This window comes from Anabrus simplex, chromosome 7 (genome assembly GCF_040414725.1).
Source record: "Anabrus simplex isolate iqAnaSimp1 chromosome 7, ASM4041472v1, whole genome shotgun sequence".
NCBI lineage: Eukaryota > Metazoa > Arthropoda > Insecta > Orthoptera > Tettigoniidae > Anabrus > Anabrus simplex.
The window spans coordinates 141,943,638-141,962,854 of record NC_090271.1 but is presented as its reverse complement, the minus strand read 5'-3'; the positions used below and the strand labels follow the sequence as shown (position 1 = coordinate 141,962,854).

The 19,217-nt window shown below is 39.5% G+C and overlaps 1 protein-coding gene across 8 annotated transcripts in view; it reads right to left on the bottom strand.

Moving 5' to 3' along the window:
* gek (serine/threonine-protein kinase gek) overlaps positions 1-19,217 on the bottom strand; it is a 736,940-nt gene that overhangs the window by 567,722 nt on the left and 150,001 nt on the right. For 6 of the 8 annotated variants that reach the window (XM_067151353.2, XM_067151356.2, XM_067151355.2 and 3 more), the window contains one exon: positions 11,196-11,318. The exons of the other annotated variants lie outside the window; for them this stretch is intronic. In XM_067151353.2, coding sequence (XP_067007454.2) covers positions 11,196-11,318 — 123 coding nt within the window. The remainder of the gene's footprint in view (positions 1-11,195; positions 11,319-19,217) is intronic. 8 annotated transcript variants of the gene reach the window in all.

Sequence of the window (19,217 nt, the reverse complement as noted above, 5' to 3'; positions counted from 1 at the left end):
AAAACTTTGGGGCACTTTTTATATTCGTCAAAAATTTTGTTTTCTCGGCAGAGATTCTCAAGCCTGTCATGTTGGCTGTCTTTTCAAGGAGATTGACTTGCATTGCTGCATCTGTAAGGCTTTCTGAAAGTATGGCAAAGTCATCTGCAAATGCTAGGCAATTTATTGCAACACCTTTGCTCTTCTTCCCCAGCATGAGTGGCAATATTTTAGATTCTTTCAGTTTTTCATTCCAAATTCTTACAATTTTCTCCATGACACAATTGAAAAGGAGTGGAGATAGACCATCGCCCTGCCTGACACCTGTATTTATTTTGAAAGGTCGAGATACTTCACCCATAAATTTTACTTTCGAGATAGTGTCTGTAAGTGTTTTACGAATTAGGTTTGCCAATTTAGTTTTAACTCCAAATTCATGGATTACTTTATCTAGGGTTTCCCTATCAACAGAGTCAAAGGCTTTTTTAAAGTCAATAAATGTTACAACTATGTCTTTGGAGTTTATTAATCTGTGTCGAATTATAGATTTCAGGTTGAAAATCTGTTCGGAGCAAGATCTTCCTTCTCTAAATCCACCTTGATATTCACCCAATTGACTGTCCAGTGTCGATTTTACTCTATTTAGTAGTATTCTTGAGAATATCTTGTAAGCAACTGGCAAGAGAGATATACCTCTGTAGTTGTTGACATCCTGCTTGTTACCCTTCTTGTGTAATGGGTGTATTAGAGCCACTTTCCAATCCTCTGGGATCTTTTCTGTTTCCCAAATTTCTTCAAAGATTATTTGTAGATCTTCTATAATTTTTGGTTCAGCCCATTTTAAAAGTTCAGCTGTTATGGAGTCTTCCCCACTAGCTTTGTTATTTTTAAGATTTTTTATTGCTTCCTTTATTTCTTCCGCTGTTGGAGGTGAATCAGCTTCTAGATTTTCCTGAATTTCTGAAAATTCTAATTTATGATTTGGCTCAGGTCAGTTCAGCAGGTGTTCGAAGTGTTTTGCCAGAATCTCACAATTCTCGGCATTGTTAAGGCCAATATTACCATTTGCATCTCTGAAGCAAATGCTCCGGGATTGATAACTTTTCAGGTTATTCTTAAAGGTCTGATAGAAATTTCGGGAGTTATTTTTTACAAAATTATTCTCCATTTCTACTAGCTGCGATTTTTCAAAAGATCTTTTAACCTGCCTTATTATTCTTGTTGTTTCCTTTCTTTGTTGTTTAAATAGCTCATAGTGTTCATTCTTTCCGGAACATTTCCATTTTTTCCACTTTTTCACTCTTTCCATAAGTGCTTCCTCACATACGTTATTCCACCATACTTTCTTTTTAGTTTTAACTGATCCAAATACTTTCTTCGCTGCACTATTAATCTGTTTAGATAATTCTGGCCATTTGCCATGCTGAGTTATTTTAATTTCTTCCTGAAAGTTTTCTATAGTTGCTTGTGTAATGTTGAGCCTATCTATGTTGTATTTCATTAATTTTCTCGGCCTTCTTTGATTCCTGCGAGGTAGAAGCTTTAGCTTAATTTTAGAGAGGTAATGATCGGAGTCAAACTCCCCACTTCTTATTACTTTAACATTCATAATTTCCTTAATACTTTCTTGAGAAATAGCTACATGGTCCAACTGAAACTCACCTAACATCGGATTTGGGGACACCCATGTTTTAGCCTTTCTTGGAAGTTTCTTGAAGAAGGTCGACATTAATTTTAGGTGAAAGGATTTACAGAGATTAATTAGTCTCATGCCATTTTTGTTTGTTCTTTTGTGTGCCGGATATGCCCCTACTGTTTTGCTGAAAACTTTTTCTTTGCCTATCTGTGCATTAAAATCACCGAGTAGAATAATAACATTTGATTTTGGAATTTTTGACATTTCATCATCTAGAAGACTCCAGAATTCTACAGTTTTACTTGGGTTCTTGCTATTATCTTCATTTATTGGTGCATGACAGTTAACAAATGTATACTTTTTGTTCTTGCATTTAAGTGTGAGAAGAGATAACCTTTCTGAACTAGATTTAAATTCCATAACATTATCAACTATTGCTTTATGGACATAAAAGGCGGTACCTAGTAGTGGCATTCCTTTCATAATTTTGATTGCTGGTTTACCTTTAAAGATTCTATAATTTTTGGTTTCTGTTACATTCTCATCCATAAACCGTGTCTCTTGAGCTGCTAAGATCTGGATTTCATGTCTATCTAAGAAAATTTCCAGTTCTTTCTGTTTGCCGGTTTTTAGCAAGGAATTTACATTAAGAGTGCCTGCAAAGAATTTCCTCTTAAATTTAAGTCTGAAAGGATTCCAAGGATGCTCCGACTCACCCTTATTGCAGATGTTGGGACTCCCCAGAACCCTAGGTCCCGATGCATTGCATAACGCAATGGTGGATTTCTCTTCCGAGCTACCACCTGGGGTAGTGCTTTCATTCAGCGGACTTTCCATTTTGCAATTGAAATTGTACATTGTACAAGGTAGGAAATTAATTCCAAGATAAGATCGGATTGTTAGTCCGAAATGATTTTTTATTCGTGCTTTACTCCACTAGGTTCTTCCGCTCTCTCCACCGTTGGGACATTAAATTCCTCATCCGCCTTCGAGACCGTTGACCAGGTTTCACCTGTAACCCTAGGCAGGGGCCCTTACAGGGTGCTACCATCCGGAGCCAGATGGACCCAGGTTTTTTTACGAGGTTGTTACTCCTCCCTCTCCTCCTTCCCCATCACTTGCAAGATGGGGCCCCGGGCTTGGGACCGGCAATGGCGGAGTTTTAAGCCTATTTTAATTATAGCACCACAATTCACTAAATAACTCAAAAGTCAACAATGAAAAGAGCCGTTTCTTAAGAAAAGCTTCTTCCTCTTCACTTTTATTAAATTCTACATTCATTTAATTCGAAATTAGCAGTGAAGAGGGGGCTTCTCCTCTGACTTGGAGGAAAAAATTGCCTCCAAATCAGATAGGTTTTTCCGTTGCCATTGTAGTGAATTGAAATTTTCCGACTCATCGGGTACTCCTCGGAAACAGATTAGTAAAAAGGCATAGTTTTTGCCCTGGGACTCTCCACTATTTGCCTCCCCCCCACTCCCCACCGCACCACAGAAAAAAGACGAAGAGTGTTCACTGATCAGAACTGTCTGCGACTTGGTCATTCCAGCACTGGAATTCCGGCATAGTACTGTTCGTTAAAAGTGAGAAAGTGTGTGGTCTTTCATTTGATGGAGTATTTCATATGAAAGTATTGCTTTTAATCGCGCCATTCCTACTGACGTCATTGCAATGACGTATGTTCATTTCAGTTGGAAAAACCACTAAAACAGTCTTTCTAAGGATGTAAAATGGCTGGTGGAGAGTGAGTGTCTGACATTATAATGAAAACTCCCCAACCTGGTGGTGACTGATGGTAGGCAAGCGGGCCTATCATTTCAATGAAAATTCCCTACCACAGTCTTCATATGAGAAAAGACGTTTGGTGACTTCCCCATCGCGTTTCTAGGGTAACTTTAAGAGCTATGCAATTTAAATCCTGCTCACAACGTGTACACTACCTAGCCTAGAATTCTGTATACAATGTAGAATTCCGCAGTGAAGCACGGGTACATCAGCTAGTCACATGTATAAATGAAAGAATGATCAAAGCCAGAGTAAAACTTGGCAGTAACAGTCTCACAATAATCCAAGTATACGCTCTGCAGACAGGATGTAATGATGACGAAAAGCAGGAGTTCCTTGAGAATTTGGAGGACCCTGTACAAGAGGATAATACTGTATTTATGCGAATAATACCTGCATATTTTTTTAAAAAATTGAGGTACAAAATTGGGATGTGGGTTTTATTTGAGACATTGTTGGCATTTTTTTTTTTTTTTTTTTTTTTCAAAATCAGCCTTCCTAAAGTTAGGGTGCGGGCATTATTCTGTGGCGGGGATTACTCGCTTAAATACGGTATTATGATAATCTGTGTGTTAGGTGATCAGCCCAGAGGCTGGTTGGATACTCAAATAGCACCACCAAAGGCTAAGCAGTTATAGGGAAATTGCAAAAACCAATGGCAGAGCCCAAATATGGTGTACTAGGTAAGATGAGGAGTGAGGTAGTATGCCATTGCTTTCCTCACTGGACAAGAAGGTGCTACTGCAGCTAGACTGATCCTATGAGCAACACCTTTCATTAACACTTGAGACTAGTTGTGCTCCAAATGTCATTACTCAGCACCACCAATACCCCCAGCAGCTTCCATTTTGTCACAGCCACGGATGAGACAGGGACTTCAGTGGAAGCTACACTTTGCTCTGGCCTGTGCCAAGAGACGGATACAAAAATATTGAATCCATCAAGAAATGGCAACAGGCGGAATTATAGGGGATCTAAATGCTCAAGTTGGAGTAGATAGAACAGCCTATGGAGAAGTAATGGGACTCTTTGGATATAGGGGAAGGAATGCTGAAGGAGAAAATGTCCCAGATTTCTGTGCCAGAAATAACATAGTAAAAGAACCCCTTCTTCAAGAAACAAGACAGCCATAAAATAACCAGATACAGCTGGGATGGAAGAACTAAAACAGTCATTGATTATGTAATAACAGATAGAAAAAGTGGAGAAGGCGTGAGAGATGTGAGAGTTATTCCCAGTGAATGTTTAGACAGCGATCACAGGCTACTAATAACTGGCTTGAACTATAAAGTTGTGCCAACACCAAGTACACAGAAAATACAAAGAATAAAAGATTGAAAATTGAAAGATGAGGCAAATAAAAAAGCTTTTCAAGAGTTAATAATGGAAAAGGTACCAAAGAATGAAACACAAAGTGCACAGGAGGACAGCTTTTCTTGTTAGTGGCTTTACGACGCACCGACACAGATAGGTCTTATGGCGACGATGGGATAGAAAAGGCCTGGGAGTGGGAAGGAAGCGGCCGTGGCCTTAATTAAGGTACAGCTGCAGCATTTGCCTGGTGTGAAAATGGGAAACCACGGAAAACCATCTTCAGGGCTGCCGACAGTGGGATTCAAACCCACTATCTCCCGGATGCAAGCTCACAGTCACACGCCCCTAACCGCACGGCCAACTCACCGGATGGAACCTGTTTAAAACAACATTAGTGAGTTGTGCAGCAGAAGTATGTGGCAAAACAGGAGGAGGAAGAAAGAAGAAAGAGACCAGTTGGTGGAGTGAAAAAGTAAGAGAAGCTATTAAAGAAAAATATGGCAAAGAAACAAAGATGTTGAGAAGCAAAAACAAATTCAAGGTGTCTTACCACAAGATGACAGCAAACCTCGAACAAATATATAGAGATAAGAAATTATTAGTGAAGAGAATTGTGAAGGAAGAGAAGGATAAGAGTTGGGAGATGTTCACACAAAAACTAGAGGACCGATGGAGGCATATCGTCCACAAAAGTCCTATCCGGCCCGCTGGAAGGATACCCAGATGATGATATGTGTTTGGTCTGGTACATTTGGTAGAGGTAATTTTTTTGGCTCTAAACACTTACTATCAATCCATTATTTTCTTCATTACATAGATCAGAAAACACTTTTGCCCTTATTTTATGAACTCTTTATTATTTATTATTCTTTTCTTGGTGGGAACAATAAGAATGAAATTAGTGCAAACAGTGTTAAGTACTACCAGTGCTTTATCTGTGTCAGTACGCAACAGTACACAGTACCGGCATCATTTTCTGTACAGAAAGAAAGTATTAGACATTATTCGAAATATTCCTAATCACATTTTCTATGAAGTGTTGTCTTATGGCTTAAAATTAAGCTTGTTTGTCCACTTTCATTACATTTCAATAGATATAATGCGTACGAGCACATGGTTGAAGTTTATGTAAACTGCCGCTCTAAAATTAAAATTTCTGTCCTATTAACAATTTTGTATCGTCAGTTCGAAGTTAAATTAAAAGAAAAAATAATCGTCATCATGCTCGTTCTTACCTTTCCACATTTTTGGCAACTGATATACAATTGAGTAAGGGATATTGGTTTCCTCACCCTTCCACAAACAAACTTTTCTTGTCAAGGACAATCTAACGGTATCCGTATTGCACCAAGTGCCGATAATACCAATATAACAGCAAACAACTAGTCAATAGCTAACCATCACACGTAATCTGGGCTTAATGTATGTTTAAATTCAACTACTTCCAAAATTAATTTCCAAGAAGGAAACCATAATTTAATTTCATCAATTGCAGGAGTCTAACCTAGTCAGCGTTCGGTGACAGACGTATTGTGTGGAGTTGTCAGGAGAGCCGGCGTGGAATGTGAACGGTTGCCAGTAAAGTAATTCGAGAGGGAAGAGGAAGATGATTGGCGTGGATCAATATCGTGTGGCTATTGGAAGATGGCAGATGAAAGGGAAAAAGGAGATAGCTAGAAATAAAGGAAGTATAATGGAAACAAGAATGATGGACGAGATGATATTGGCGGCAGTGGTGATTATGATATTACTAGTTATAGGAGGAGTAGAGGTAAACCCTGGCCCGACTTCTAGTGGCAACATGAACTGGGAAGACGTGGAGATCATTAGAAAAGTGGTGAAAGAAGTGGTGGAAGAAGTATGCCCGTTTGAGCAGATTAAGAATATGATGAAAGAGCAAATGAAAGAACTTGAGCATATAAGGCGGGGGATACAGGGAAAAACAGACGAGATAATGAGTAGAGTAGAAACCAACGAGAGAGAAATCATATCACTCAAGTCAAAAATAAGGGAGATGGAAGGAGAGGTGGTGAAGTTGCGAGCGGAAATTGAAGACTGTAACCGAGAACGGAGGAAGAAATGCCTATTCATATATGGAGTACCGGAAGATAAAGCAGAAGATAAAGTACTGACAACATACAAAGTTGTGGAAGTCATCCAGAAAATGATGAGAATTAATTTTAGCGAAGTCGATATTGATGATGTAGAAAGGATAGGTAAAAAACGGGGTGATAGACCGATCAAACTGAAGCTATTCTCCACCTTGATGGCGGAAGTAGTGAGAAGAAGTGCAGATAACATACGGAGTACAAAAATTTGGATTAAAGAAGACATTGGTAGAGAAGGGGTAAAGAACATAAACACTCTGAAGAAACATTTGGCCAGGGCTAAATTACAGGGGTTAAGAGCTCATATTAAGGGTCAAAAATTAGTAGTGACCAACGGTATTTGGACTAGAACATGGAATGCGAAGAAATTACGAGAAATGGAAGATGACAGGAATGACGAAGTAGTAGTGGGAAAGAGAGTGGAGGAAAGACAAGCCAGAGACTGTAAAGTGGGGGATGAAGGACAGGGGGGCAAAGAAAGAAACAAGGATAGTAAGGTAAAGGAACCAAGCTCGCAGCATGAAGGAAGTAACTTGATAGATTTGTTAACCATAGCGAACAGGGAAGTAATGGCAGAGATGAGGAATGTGATAAGGAAGGAAACCAGGGAGACCTGGGCATTAACGAAGGAGTCCAGGACGGAGGCCAGTGGGAGAGAAGATAGAAGGATACAGGGAGAGATTGTGTGAGTAGAAACACAAGACGTAACAAGAGTAAGCAAACGAAGTGAAAACACGTCTGGGAAGCAAGAAGAAGAAGAAGCAAGAGGTGCCCTAGTGAGAGGGAGAAGTCTGAGCCTAAGAGAGTTATGGGGCAAAAAGAACAGAGTAGACGAAGGCATTGTGACAAGAAGCAAAAAGTTAATGTGTAGTGAGAAGTAAATGGCTATATACACGATAAGAGTGGAGTGTGTGCGTGTTATTCATAACTTTGTTAAGAGCGAGTAAACGACGGGTGTGATAGAAGAGAAGTTTCCAGGTGGTCAAGTGTGTAGTGAATGAGGAAGAGGGTGTGATAAATTGGTCAGATGATAAGGAGAAAGATAATATCTGGTGACGGTTGGTTTATGAGCTGGGGTCCTAGTTATCCCAGTTATCAGTGAGTGAACATGGCTTCATTTAAGGTGGTGAGTTGCATGGGTTCTAAAGTTAACAAATATAGTGAATTAATAGAGGTTGAAGAGTGATCAACAAGAAAGAAATGTGAAGTGTAATAACTGCACATCGGCACTACGGTGGAGATAACACGTAGTCAGGTTAGCAATATAAGTAGAATATAAGAAAGGTCAGTGTCTAAGAGAGAATGTGCTGAGTGCGAACCCGGCCGGAAGTGGAACAGTCAGTGGTCTAGTGCAGACTCAGCCCGACACAGCACTGTACTCTGCTCAGTTATATGTTGCCAGTTTTAGCTTCACATTGCCAATAATGCCATACAGTCTATAGATGGAATTACCCTGTTGCAATAGTTCTTTTAGTCTTTGTTTTATCCCTTTTCTTAATAGCAATATTGAGTTTTTACATTTTAATATTATTATTTTCAGTACTACTAGCTTTCATTTATCCCTGGTCTTAATAGCAATATTGAGATTTTTTGAGGTTTTGTTCATATCTGAAAAGATAACATTGACTCATGGACATTTGATTATTATTATTTCCAGCAACTTTGTTTTTCCACATTTGGTGTTAGCTATGTTTACTATACGAGCATTATTCTATGTGTATAGTATTTTAAGCTGTCTAGGTTGGGCACTATTATTTTTCTCCCTTAATGGATCAATAAGGCCTCATCGCTGTAGATCTGGAAGAAAAATAAAGGCTTTACTTACTTACTCATCAATTGCAAATGTTAAAAACATAAAAGCTCTTAGGCCTTTTCAATCATGAAATTACCAGCATTTCACCCCAGTATAGCAGTGGGTTCATCAGCTTAAATGTTTTTAACTACTTTTGTTGTTTATAAATAAAGTGAAAAGCTACCGAGACAAGCAAGTTCATAGTTATTTTCGTAGTTATTTAGTAGGAACAAGGGATTCACGTGGTTCTCAAGTTAGAGAAGTGAAATGAATAAAATAATTATATTGTACCAGTGCGCAATAAAAGAAAGCATGATGATTATTTTGAAGTATATCCTGAACATGAGAACAAAGAATCAAGTGAATATGAAAAAAACATTGCAATTACCAATATATTTACTACAGTTCAAGAGAGAAACAATTCTGACCATAATGGACATGACTTTTGGACATTAACACAGAAAAATAAAATACTAGGTTGTAAGGTGTACCATGATTTTACAAGTTTAGGACCAGAAAAACAGATGGAAGTGAATTTTTTTTTAATATAGCAAACGATAATGAAAAAACTTCTGGAAAGGAACAAGGCAATCATAATTTGTATTTTTGGATTTGGAAAAAGCTTATGATTCAGTTAAGAGAAAACATCTAGGGAATGCCTACTGAAAAGGAATGTACCAATATCATTAATTAACAAGATAAAAATGTTGTATCATGGAAGTAAAAGCAGTGTACGATGGGGAGTGGTGACTGAAACATTTCATTAAGAAAAGGTCTATAGCAAGGAAGTGCACTGTCGCCATTATTGTTTATTATACTGATGGATGAAATCATAAAAAATGTAAAACAGAGTATCAGTAGTGAGGAAGTGAATGCTTTGATATTTGCAGATGATGCGGTGATTTGGGGAATGTGAGAAAAGGAAGTACAAAGGAGACTGGACATTTGGAATGAAAATCTGAAGGAGTTTGGAATGGTAATTAGTAAAAAGAAAACTGTAGTCATGCACTGTGGAAAAGAGAAAAAAAGAAGCCAAGTGAACATAGACAGAGAACGGTTAGAGAATGTCGAACAGTTTACATATCTGGGTAGCATTATTAATGGAAGTAATGAAGTCAACCCTGAAATTAATAACAGACTAAGTAAAGGTACAACATTTTATCATCAAGTCAGAGAGCTTTTATGGGACGACAAAGTACCCAAGAGAACGAAATTAACATTATATAAACAGTATTTCATACCAACTGTAACATACGGACTAGAAACGCTAGTAACTAGTAAGAGCCAAGATAGTGAGATCCAAGCAGTAGAAAGGAAATTTTTAAGACCGTCAGTTAAAAAGACAAGAAGAGAGAGAATTCAAAATATTAAAATCAGAGAAGAGCTAAATATAGAACCATTAGTACAGAAACAGAAAGCAAGACTGAGATGGTTCGGACATGTAAAAAGAATGGGAAAGGAACGGGTAGCATGAAGGGAATTGAAAAGAGAAGAGAAAGAGACCGGTTGGAATACTGAGAAGAAGGTGGATGGATCAGATTTGGAAGGACATTAGAGAAGCTGGATTGGATGTGGCGGAAGTAATGGTGCAGGTAAAGTGGAAGGACAGAAAGGAGTGGAGGCGGCTTGTTAACCACACCTGGGCGACTGGAGTGGGACATTGGTGGTGATGGTGGTGGCGGCGGCGGTGGTGGTGGTGGCATTAATAAAATCAGTACCTTTGGAAGAGAAGATGATGGTATATCTGGAGATATGAACAAAGTGTGAGATTCAGTTTATGAAGAAGATTGGGTGAGAATTGCCACTTTTTTCTTACCAAAAAAAAAAAAAAGTATTACATTTGGGAACTTACATCAACTTCCTGATGGAAAATGATTATGGAATTAGCAAAGCAGTTGTCAAATTTTGGAAATAAAGTCAAAATTAATATTGACTTTTAACCAGAAATATTGTGTTCTGGAACATCTTACACTATTCGTTTGATGCATTTCTCCAAGAAGAATATGAAAGAAGCAAAATACGTATTTTGTAAAAAAATGTCAATGTCGACTTTTGGAACTAGGAGCCTCATGTGGAGTTTGTCCTTGTCCCTTTCTCTTTACAAGTTTGTCCTTGAATCTTCTTTCTCTTTTTCCATTTCCCCACACTGATCTGTCACTGTGCTTATCCCATTCGTGTTCGATTTTTTATACAAATTCCCCAGTCTAAGTAATCAGTTGTCTTTTATGCAATGATGAGAGCTGTACTGAAAAGTTCGAAACTTCTTTTTAAGAATTTTTGTAATAGTTAAGTTTAAATAATGTTTTATTTTTTCAATAGTAAACAATGATTATAAAAAACTATATTAAAATGCCTGTAGAGATTTCAGAAGAATTAAGAACATTGCAATCAGAACGAATGAAGAAGTACTGGGCAGATAAGAAGAATCAAATAGTACAACCTTCAAAGAAAAAGTGTAGGCCTACATGGAAGACTCAAGTGGTCCAACGTGGCCAATAAAGTTAATAATAATAATAATAATAATAATAATAATAATAATAATAATAATAATAATAATAAAAATGCATCAAAATCACAATACCTTAAAATCATCGATGCCATTCTGTCCTAACCTATAATCCGAACTGCAAATAAGTCTCTTCATTAAATCTTTGGCTTCCTGAGAAACTTCATAACCTGAGTCAGTAGGAAAATCAAAACAATTCTGAAAGAAAACAACGAAGAAGCTTGATTAATTTTATAAACAGGAGGGCAAAATACTGTACACCATAACTACACTGCTGGGGAAAAAAAAACACCATGCAACTTCCTCAAGGACAGCGTCATTTCATTCACCAGTGATGTCAGAGGTAGTTCATCATTGCAAGAGTATACAGAGGGGTCCAAAAAAATGTAGACACTCTGATAGTCAATATCAATGGAACAAAATCACATACTGTTACAATTCTTGCACGGGGTGAAGGTTATTTTGTGTGTTCAAAGTGACCCCCAATAGCAACCAAACAACGTTGAGGCCGCTGAAATGCTGAGAGAACTACGGCTGTCAGTGTTGCTGGTGTGATAGCCGCATAGGACGCCTTGATGGTTTCTCGTACCTCGTTCAGTGTAGCTGACTTCTGTCGAAAAACATTTTTCAACGTCCTCCATAGGTAGAAGTCAAGAGGTGCAAGGGTGGAGACCATGGTGGGCACCCAACAGCTCCTCTTCGACCTATCCATTGTCCAGGTAGATTTTCATCAAAGCAGGCTCTGAAATCTCTGTGGTAGTGAGGTTCATCTTGTTGAAGGTAAAATCTTTCATTTCTAAACACCTCTCAGATGACAGGTAAAATCGATGTTTGCAGTATATGAAGATATGCCTCACCAGTCACGGTAGCTTCGAAGAAGAATGGGCCAATCAAACTGCGCGATGGCAGACCACACCACACATTAACACCGGGTAGATTAACATGTTTGTCCATGTGAACATGAGCATTTTCAGAAGCCCAGTACACACAGTTGTGGCGGTTTACAATACCATTCAGTCTGAATTGCGTCTCGTCAGACCAGATAACCATCCCTGCAAAACGTTCATCCTCGCAAAGCATACCTTCAAACCACTCGCAGTACTCCATCTTTCGAACCGGGTCGTTCTCGTTCATAATATGTAGTGATCTTGGAATGTACACTTTCCACTTTGCAGCCTTCAGAATTCGCCATACACTTGATCGGCTTACCCCACTTTCATATGTACCCTAATTCACAGATTTTTTATGAGACCTAGTAAAATGTTGCAGCACAGCAGCGGTTGAAGCTTGACTTGTTGATGTTTTTGGTCAGCCAGACTTTCTTATGCACATCCTTAACAGTACCGTCAGCTTCAAATTTATGCCGAATACGATAAATTGTTGTACATGTTGGTGGCTGAGTTTCGTACACATTATGCCATTGCCATTATACCTCCATCATGTTTTTGTTCAATACGGCCTTGCGTTGCTCAAACAACCATCTTACTTCATTGATTGCTACAGTCATCTGCTAGAAAACGCGCGCCAAGATTGTTGCGCCATTCACGTGACCATCATCTTTTGATAAAACAGGGGACTACGCTACAGCGCAAAAATTGCAACGATATGTCGTTTTGTTCCACGGATATTAACTATAAAAAAGTGTCTACATTTTTCTGGACTCCTCTGTATGATTACAAATTCAGACCAAATGAAACGCACATCACAGTAATGGGTGCCCAGTTTCATCAATACAAAGTGTACCCCCTCTGGCAGCAGTGCAGGCGTGTATTCGTACATGCAAACGATCATAAAGGAGCCAAATGGCATCCTGCGATAAATTGTCCCAAGCACCTTGCATCTTCTGATGCCATTTGGCAATGGTTTTTGCAGACCCTGGAAAATGCATAAGTTCCCACTTCATCATGTCCCATATGTGTTCAATTGGCATCTTGCTGGCCAGGACAGCTGTTGTACACCACATACAGAACGGTGCATTACAGCAAGTGGACAGACACTGTCCTGCTGAAAAGGTGCATCACCTTCCTGTCGAAGAAATGACAGTAGCACGGGGACAACAACCTGTACAATGTAGTGGGCACTGGTTACTTTACCCTGCAGAAACACTAACTGTAACTGATGGCCCTGGGACCTGGGTGTCATGGGCGAATGCACTCTGGAATAGGGCGCTCACCAGCTCTATGCTGTGGACGTGTATGTCCATCACTTGCATACAAACAGAACCTACTCTCCTCACAGACGACAACAGAGCACCATTCCACTCTCCAATCGACTTCCTCACGACACCAGAGTAGCCGTGCTTGGTGGTGTCGAGGTGTCAGCCTGGCCAGAGGCACACGTGCTTGTAATCCTGCTGCAAGCAGACGTTTTCCAATGGTCCTTGGTGACACAGCAGGAGCAACATGTGACCGGACTTCATTCCTGGATGGCGTTCGGTTGGCCACTACTGCTCACACCATTAGTCGATCTTGACGTGTATCTGTACTACGTGGACATCCACAGCCTGATCTACGGATGTAGGAATGTTCCACATGACTGCTGAAAGCAGCGACACATCACCGATACACTGTGCCCAACATGTGCAGCAGTCTGTCGATACATCCATCCAGCTTCCCGCAGGCCCACGATGCGACCACGTTCAAATAGCTGCAGTTGTTCAACAGCAGCACATACTCGTCAGAGGACCATGGTTGTATCCTAGAATGAATGTTGCAAACACTGTTCACCTCTTAATTCCCCATGGGTGGGGGCGGTAGAATAACACCCACGGCATACCCTGCCTGTCCTAAGAGGTGACTAAAAGGGGCCCCAGGGCCTCTGAACTTAGGAGCATGGGTTGGCAATCACGGGGCCCTTAGCTGAGTCCTGGCAATGCTTCCATTTACTTGCACCAGGCTCCTCACTTTCATCTATCCTATTCGACCTCCCTTGGTCAACTCTTGTTCTTTTCCGACCCTGACAGTATTACGTATGGAGGCCAAGGGAGTCTTTCATTTTCATGCCTTCCGTGGCCCTTGTCTTTCTTTGGTCGATACCTTCATTTTTCGAAGTGTCGGACCCCTTGAATTTTTCTCTCCGATTAGTGTTATATAGAGGATGGTTGCCTAGTTGTACTTCGTCATAAAACAGTAATCACCACCAATCACCACCTTCACATCTAACCTCAGCACAGTTACTGCCCGCAGTCAAAACAGAGTGTATACGGACAGACCTCCTGAGCACCATCTGATCGCCGATATCTGTGACGAATGAATCCCTAACACAACAACCCCCTGTGTATGCAAATCATATATCCCGGGGCTAATGAACATAGTCCTTGAGGATGTAGCATTTTTTTCCAGTAATGTATAATCTGAATCATTCACACACAACATCCTTCCTCTTCATACTCACATATGTATTTCATAACTTACATCCTCCTATTGATTAAAAGGATTTATTCTTGTTTTATCCCTTAAAACAACACCCAGCACCATTACCACAAAGATTAATAAGTAGTAATTAATAATTAGTAATAGCCTAATTAATAAGTAGTAATAATAAGGTAAGTCTACAATGTGTTTGACGAATAGAGAAACATTTCCCGCTTAAATTTTATGACAGTTTAGAAGTAGAGGTTGAGGATGAATGGCCTTCAAAACACTTTTGCAGCTACAGGAAGTGTAATAAATGCTTGTCCTACATGCCTCGGGCCGTGGACTTACCTATGCCATCTCACAAAATTACGTTGACCATAACAGAAATTTACTTTCGAAGACATACACAACTTACCAGCACTGGAGCCATGGGGTGACGATAATCAAATTTTGGAACTATGAATTTCAGTTCCTTTCCCCTCAACCATTTGAAAAGAAGAGTGGGAAGAGTCTCTTTTTGTCAAACACACTATACTAGATACATTGTTCAGAATATGTGACAAAATTTAGGGCCAGTGGTTGGGAAACAATACACTATTTTCACCACCATTACAATTAAAGAAAGTAAGAAAGTGTTGTATGGATTAGTTAAAGGCAAATGAAACAAAAGAGAAGATACAAAATTTGCAAGAAATGATACAGGACAAATTTTGACATAAAGACAAGATATTCTCCAGCAATGGGAAGAGTATTTTGCTAAATTACTCAATATCAAATTCAAAGAACTGGAATAAAAGGAAGAACATGAAGAAGAAATGGTGGAAGAAAACCAAAATGAAGATAGCATCAGAAATAGAAGGAGCTATAAAGAAAATGAAAAGTGGCAAAGCATCAGGTGCAGATGAGGTGGCTACAGAGATGATAAAGGCAGCAGGACCAATAGGGTTACACTGGATACGAGGGGGGATCAAATATAAATAGGGTTTTATTTTTTATTTAAATTCATTTATTGAAAAACACAAGGCAAGTACAATTTATTTTTCCACAGAGTTTCCTGCTTTGGAAATGCATTTTTCCCAGCGTAAAAAGAATAGGGTCGTGTCAACAGCCAGTTGCACGTGAAGTCTTCCACACTCTCGTCATCTTCAAATCATTGCCCTCCTAGAGCTTCTTTAAGCGGTCCAAACAAATGGAAATCGCAGGGGGATAAGTCCAGGCAGTAAGGAGGATGATCAAGTGCAGTCCAGTGCAATTCCTGTAGCTTGGAGACAGAGCTGCAGTATGGGGCCGCACAATGTTGTGGAAGAGGACGACCTGTCGAATTGGTTGGTCTCGTCTTTTGCAGCGATATGCAACCCTCGCCTTGTTCAACAGCTTGCAGTAGTAACCAGCATTGATTGTGCGTCGCTCATGCAAACAAAAATCAGCAAAATGCCTAGTCTGTTATGCTGGTCTAAGGACGGCGATCGTGTTGCTGATTTTCCACACGTCTCGTCCTTTCTTGAACGTTTTATGCCAGGCAAACACACGCGTCCTTGACAATGTTTGATCACCGAACTGTGCAGTCAATTTCTAGCAAATTTCCGCCACTGTAACTCCTTCACAATTGGTGCAGTTTTGCACAGAACATGAAGTTTTCGTTTCTAATACCTTTTTCAAACTTCACCCTAGGAGGCTATACACATGGACTTCACCTGCAGATAATGAAGAAAAGACTGTCAGAAATCAGATCGATTTTATTTTAGTGAAACAAGAGCTGAAGAAATTTGTGAAATCAGTAAAAACCTATCCTGGTGCCGACATTAACAGTGACCACAACCCAGTAGTAATGGACTTTAAAATGCAACGCTTTAGAAACGCTACAAGGTGTGCTAAAACATCAAGACGTATAGACATCAGAAAATTGGCCACTTCTGATGTCAGAACTAGTGTTGGTGCTGCTCTGGAAGAAAAGATGGAAGCAATAAAAGAGTCTCAACATATAGAAGTAGAATCCACATGGAACTCTATAAGAGATAGCATAACTCAAGTCCAGGAAAATAACATAGGATACGTCAACAGCAGCAAAAAGCAAAACTGGATGACTGATGAAATCCTGGAGCTTATGAATGAAAGGAGGAAATATAAAGGTAAAGACCCCGTTAAATACAAAAATCTACACAAAGATACACGTAGAAAATGCAGAGAAGCAAAGGAATCCTGGATGTCTAACAAATGCAAGGAAATCGAGGAACTTCAGGAGAAGCATGATCACTTTAACCTATATAAAAAGGCGAAAGAGCTGAGTGGTCTACGAAAGAAGCGATGCGGACAAATATTAAGGAACACAAACAATGAGATTATTTTAGGAGTTGAAGAAAAACTTAAAAGATGGAAGGAATACGTCGAATATCTCTTCAATGATGACAGAGATGATCCTCCACCACCTGACGAAAGAATCAATGAAGCCAGTCCTGAAATAACAAAGAGTGAAGTATTGAATGCCATTAAACTTCAGAATGGTAAAGCCACTGGTTCAGACAGAATTTACGCCGAAGTTGTTAAGTTATAGCTGAACAGGACTCAACCGGCCTCAGTCTACTAACATCGTTGTTCAACATCATCTATACATCAGGAAAGATACCTTCTGACTGGCTGAGATCAACTTTCATACCAATACCGAAGAAGCAGAACTCCTCCCAGTGTGATGATTACCGTATGATTAGTTTGATGTCCCATGTCCTCAAAATATTTCTGCGAATCATACACACCCGGATTTACAAGAAATGTGAATCTTATATGGATCAGACCCAGTTTGGCTTCCGAAATGGGGTCGGCACACGTGAAGCACTCTTCTCCTTAAATGTACTAGTACAGAGGTGCAGAGACATGAATGTCGATGTATATACTTGTTTTATTGACTACAAAAAAGCCTTTGACTCTGTGAAACATGAAAAGATGATAGAGATATTAAGATCGACTGGTACTGACCAATGCGATTTACGCATTATCAGCGCACTGTACTGGAATCAAACCGCAGATGTCAAAATCTACCAAAGAACATCAGAAGCATCTACAATCAGAAAAGGTGTTCGTCAGGGTTGTGTGCTGTCACCTCTCTTATTCAACATTTATTCTGAGGCAATATTTAAGGAGGTATTGTTGGAGGAAAACAGCGGGATAGTTATAAATGGACAGGCAATTAACAATATCAGGTACGCAGATGATACTGTTGTCATAGCAAATGAATTACCTGTGCTCCAACGCATGATAGACAAATTAGTCCAGCGCAGTGAAGAGTTTGGCCTGTTTGTCAACGCTTCCAAGACCAAAGTTGTAGTCTTCTCTAAAAGAAAAATTCCAGCAACCCTGTCAATAAACGGTAGTAAGATTGAACAAGTATCCTCCTTCAAATACTTGGGTACTGTGCTAGATGAGGAATGTGATTCCAAGAGGGAGATAAAATCTAGAATAGAACAGGCCAGGAGGCAATTTTTTAGCATGAAACAGCTATTTACAAAATCGGACCTAAGTGTGCAATTAAGAATGCGAATGATTCGGTGCTATGTATTCTCCATTTTTCTCTTTGGATGTGAAAGCTGGACCCTTGACCAAAATCTAGAACAAAGAATTGATGCTTTTGAAATGTATCTATATCGCCGCTTACTCCGAATACCGTGGGTGCTGAAAATTTCAAATGACAAAGTCCTTCATCGCATGAAGAAACAAAAAGAACTATTACTTACTGTTAAAAAAAGAAAAACCCAATATCTAGGTCACATTATGAGAGGCGAGAAGTACCAGCTATTACAACTCATCATTGAAGGTAAAATACAGGGGAAAAGGTCTGTTGGCAGGAGGAAGAATTCATGGCTGAAGGACATCCGAAGATGGCACAACTGCACTTCAGAAGATGCTTTCCATGCTGCAACATCACGTCCAGAGCTGGCTATGTGGACCGCCAACCTCCGCTAGGAGAAGGCGCCTCAAGAAGAAAGAATTGAAATTATGTAAACATGAAGCTGGGTTATATTCCAAATTATAAAAGGCAATATGAAACAATATGAACACAAAATAAATGCACCCAGACAAAAATAAAATACAAAGAGAGGGAAAAGAGTCACATTACGGAATAAATTAATCCATTATTTTGGTTTGTTTTTTGTTGGTCGCAGCCACGGCATGAACAGTGCTCTCAAACCAATACAATTTATCCCTTATTTCCTCAGAAACATTATGCCACATCACAAAATGTTCGATAGTCAATAGAGCATTGACGGCATCATTAAAGGTCACTGAAGTATCCTGCAGCTCTTTGGTATCGTCGTCGCCTTTGTCATCATTACAGTGCTCACTCAGCCCCCCTTGTGTGCCTTCAACACTCTCTGAGACAGTCATGGCTTCTGCAGCGATGAATTTAGCGTCAACATTTGCGTAATCATCGTATTATTCCTCCTCTTCCAATTTCCTCCATTCGCCGTCATCAGGAGCATTGCCATTATCATCAATGATATTACTACAATAATCATCAGAACTACCTCAAATCCAGCTTTACGTAAACAATTTTGTACTCTAAGTTCTCAAACACAGTGCCATGACGATGCAATGTAATGCATTGCCTATCAGAAGAAAAGAAAATAGCACCATATATATTAATTTCTTAAATTTATTTGAAGTCACAAGATTATTATAAGAACCCAGAGAATTGTGTCTTTCAAGGCCGCTTCAAAACAGGCGACCAGAATCGGCTACAGAGTAGCTC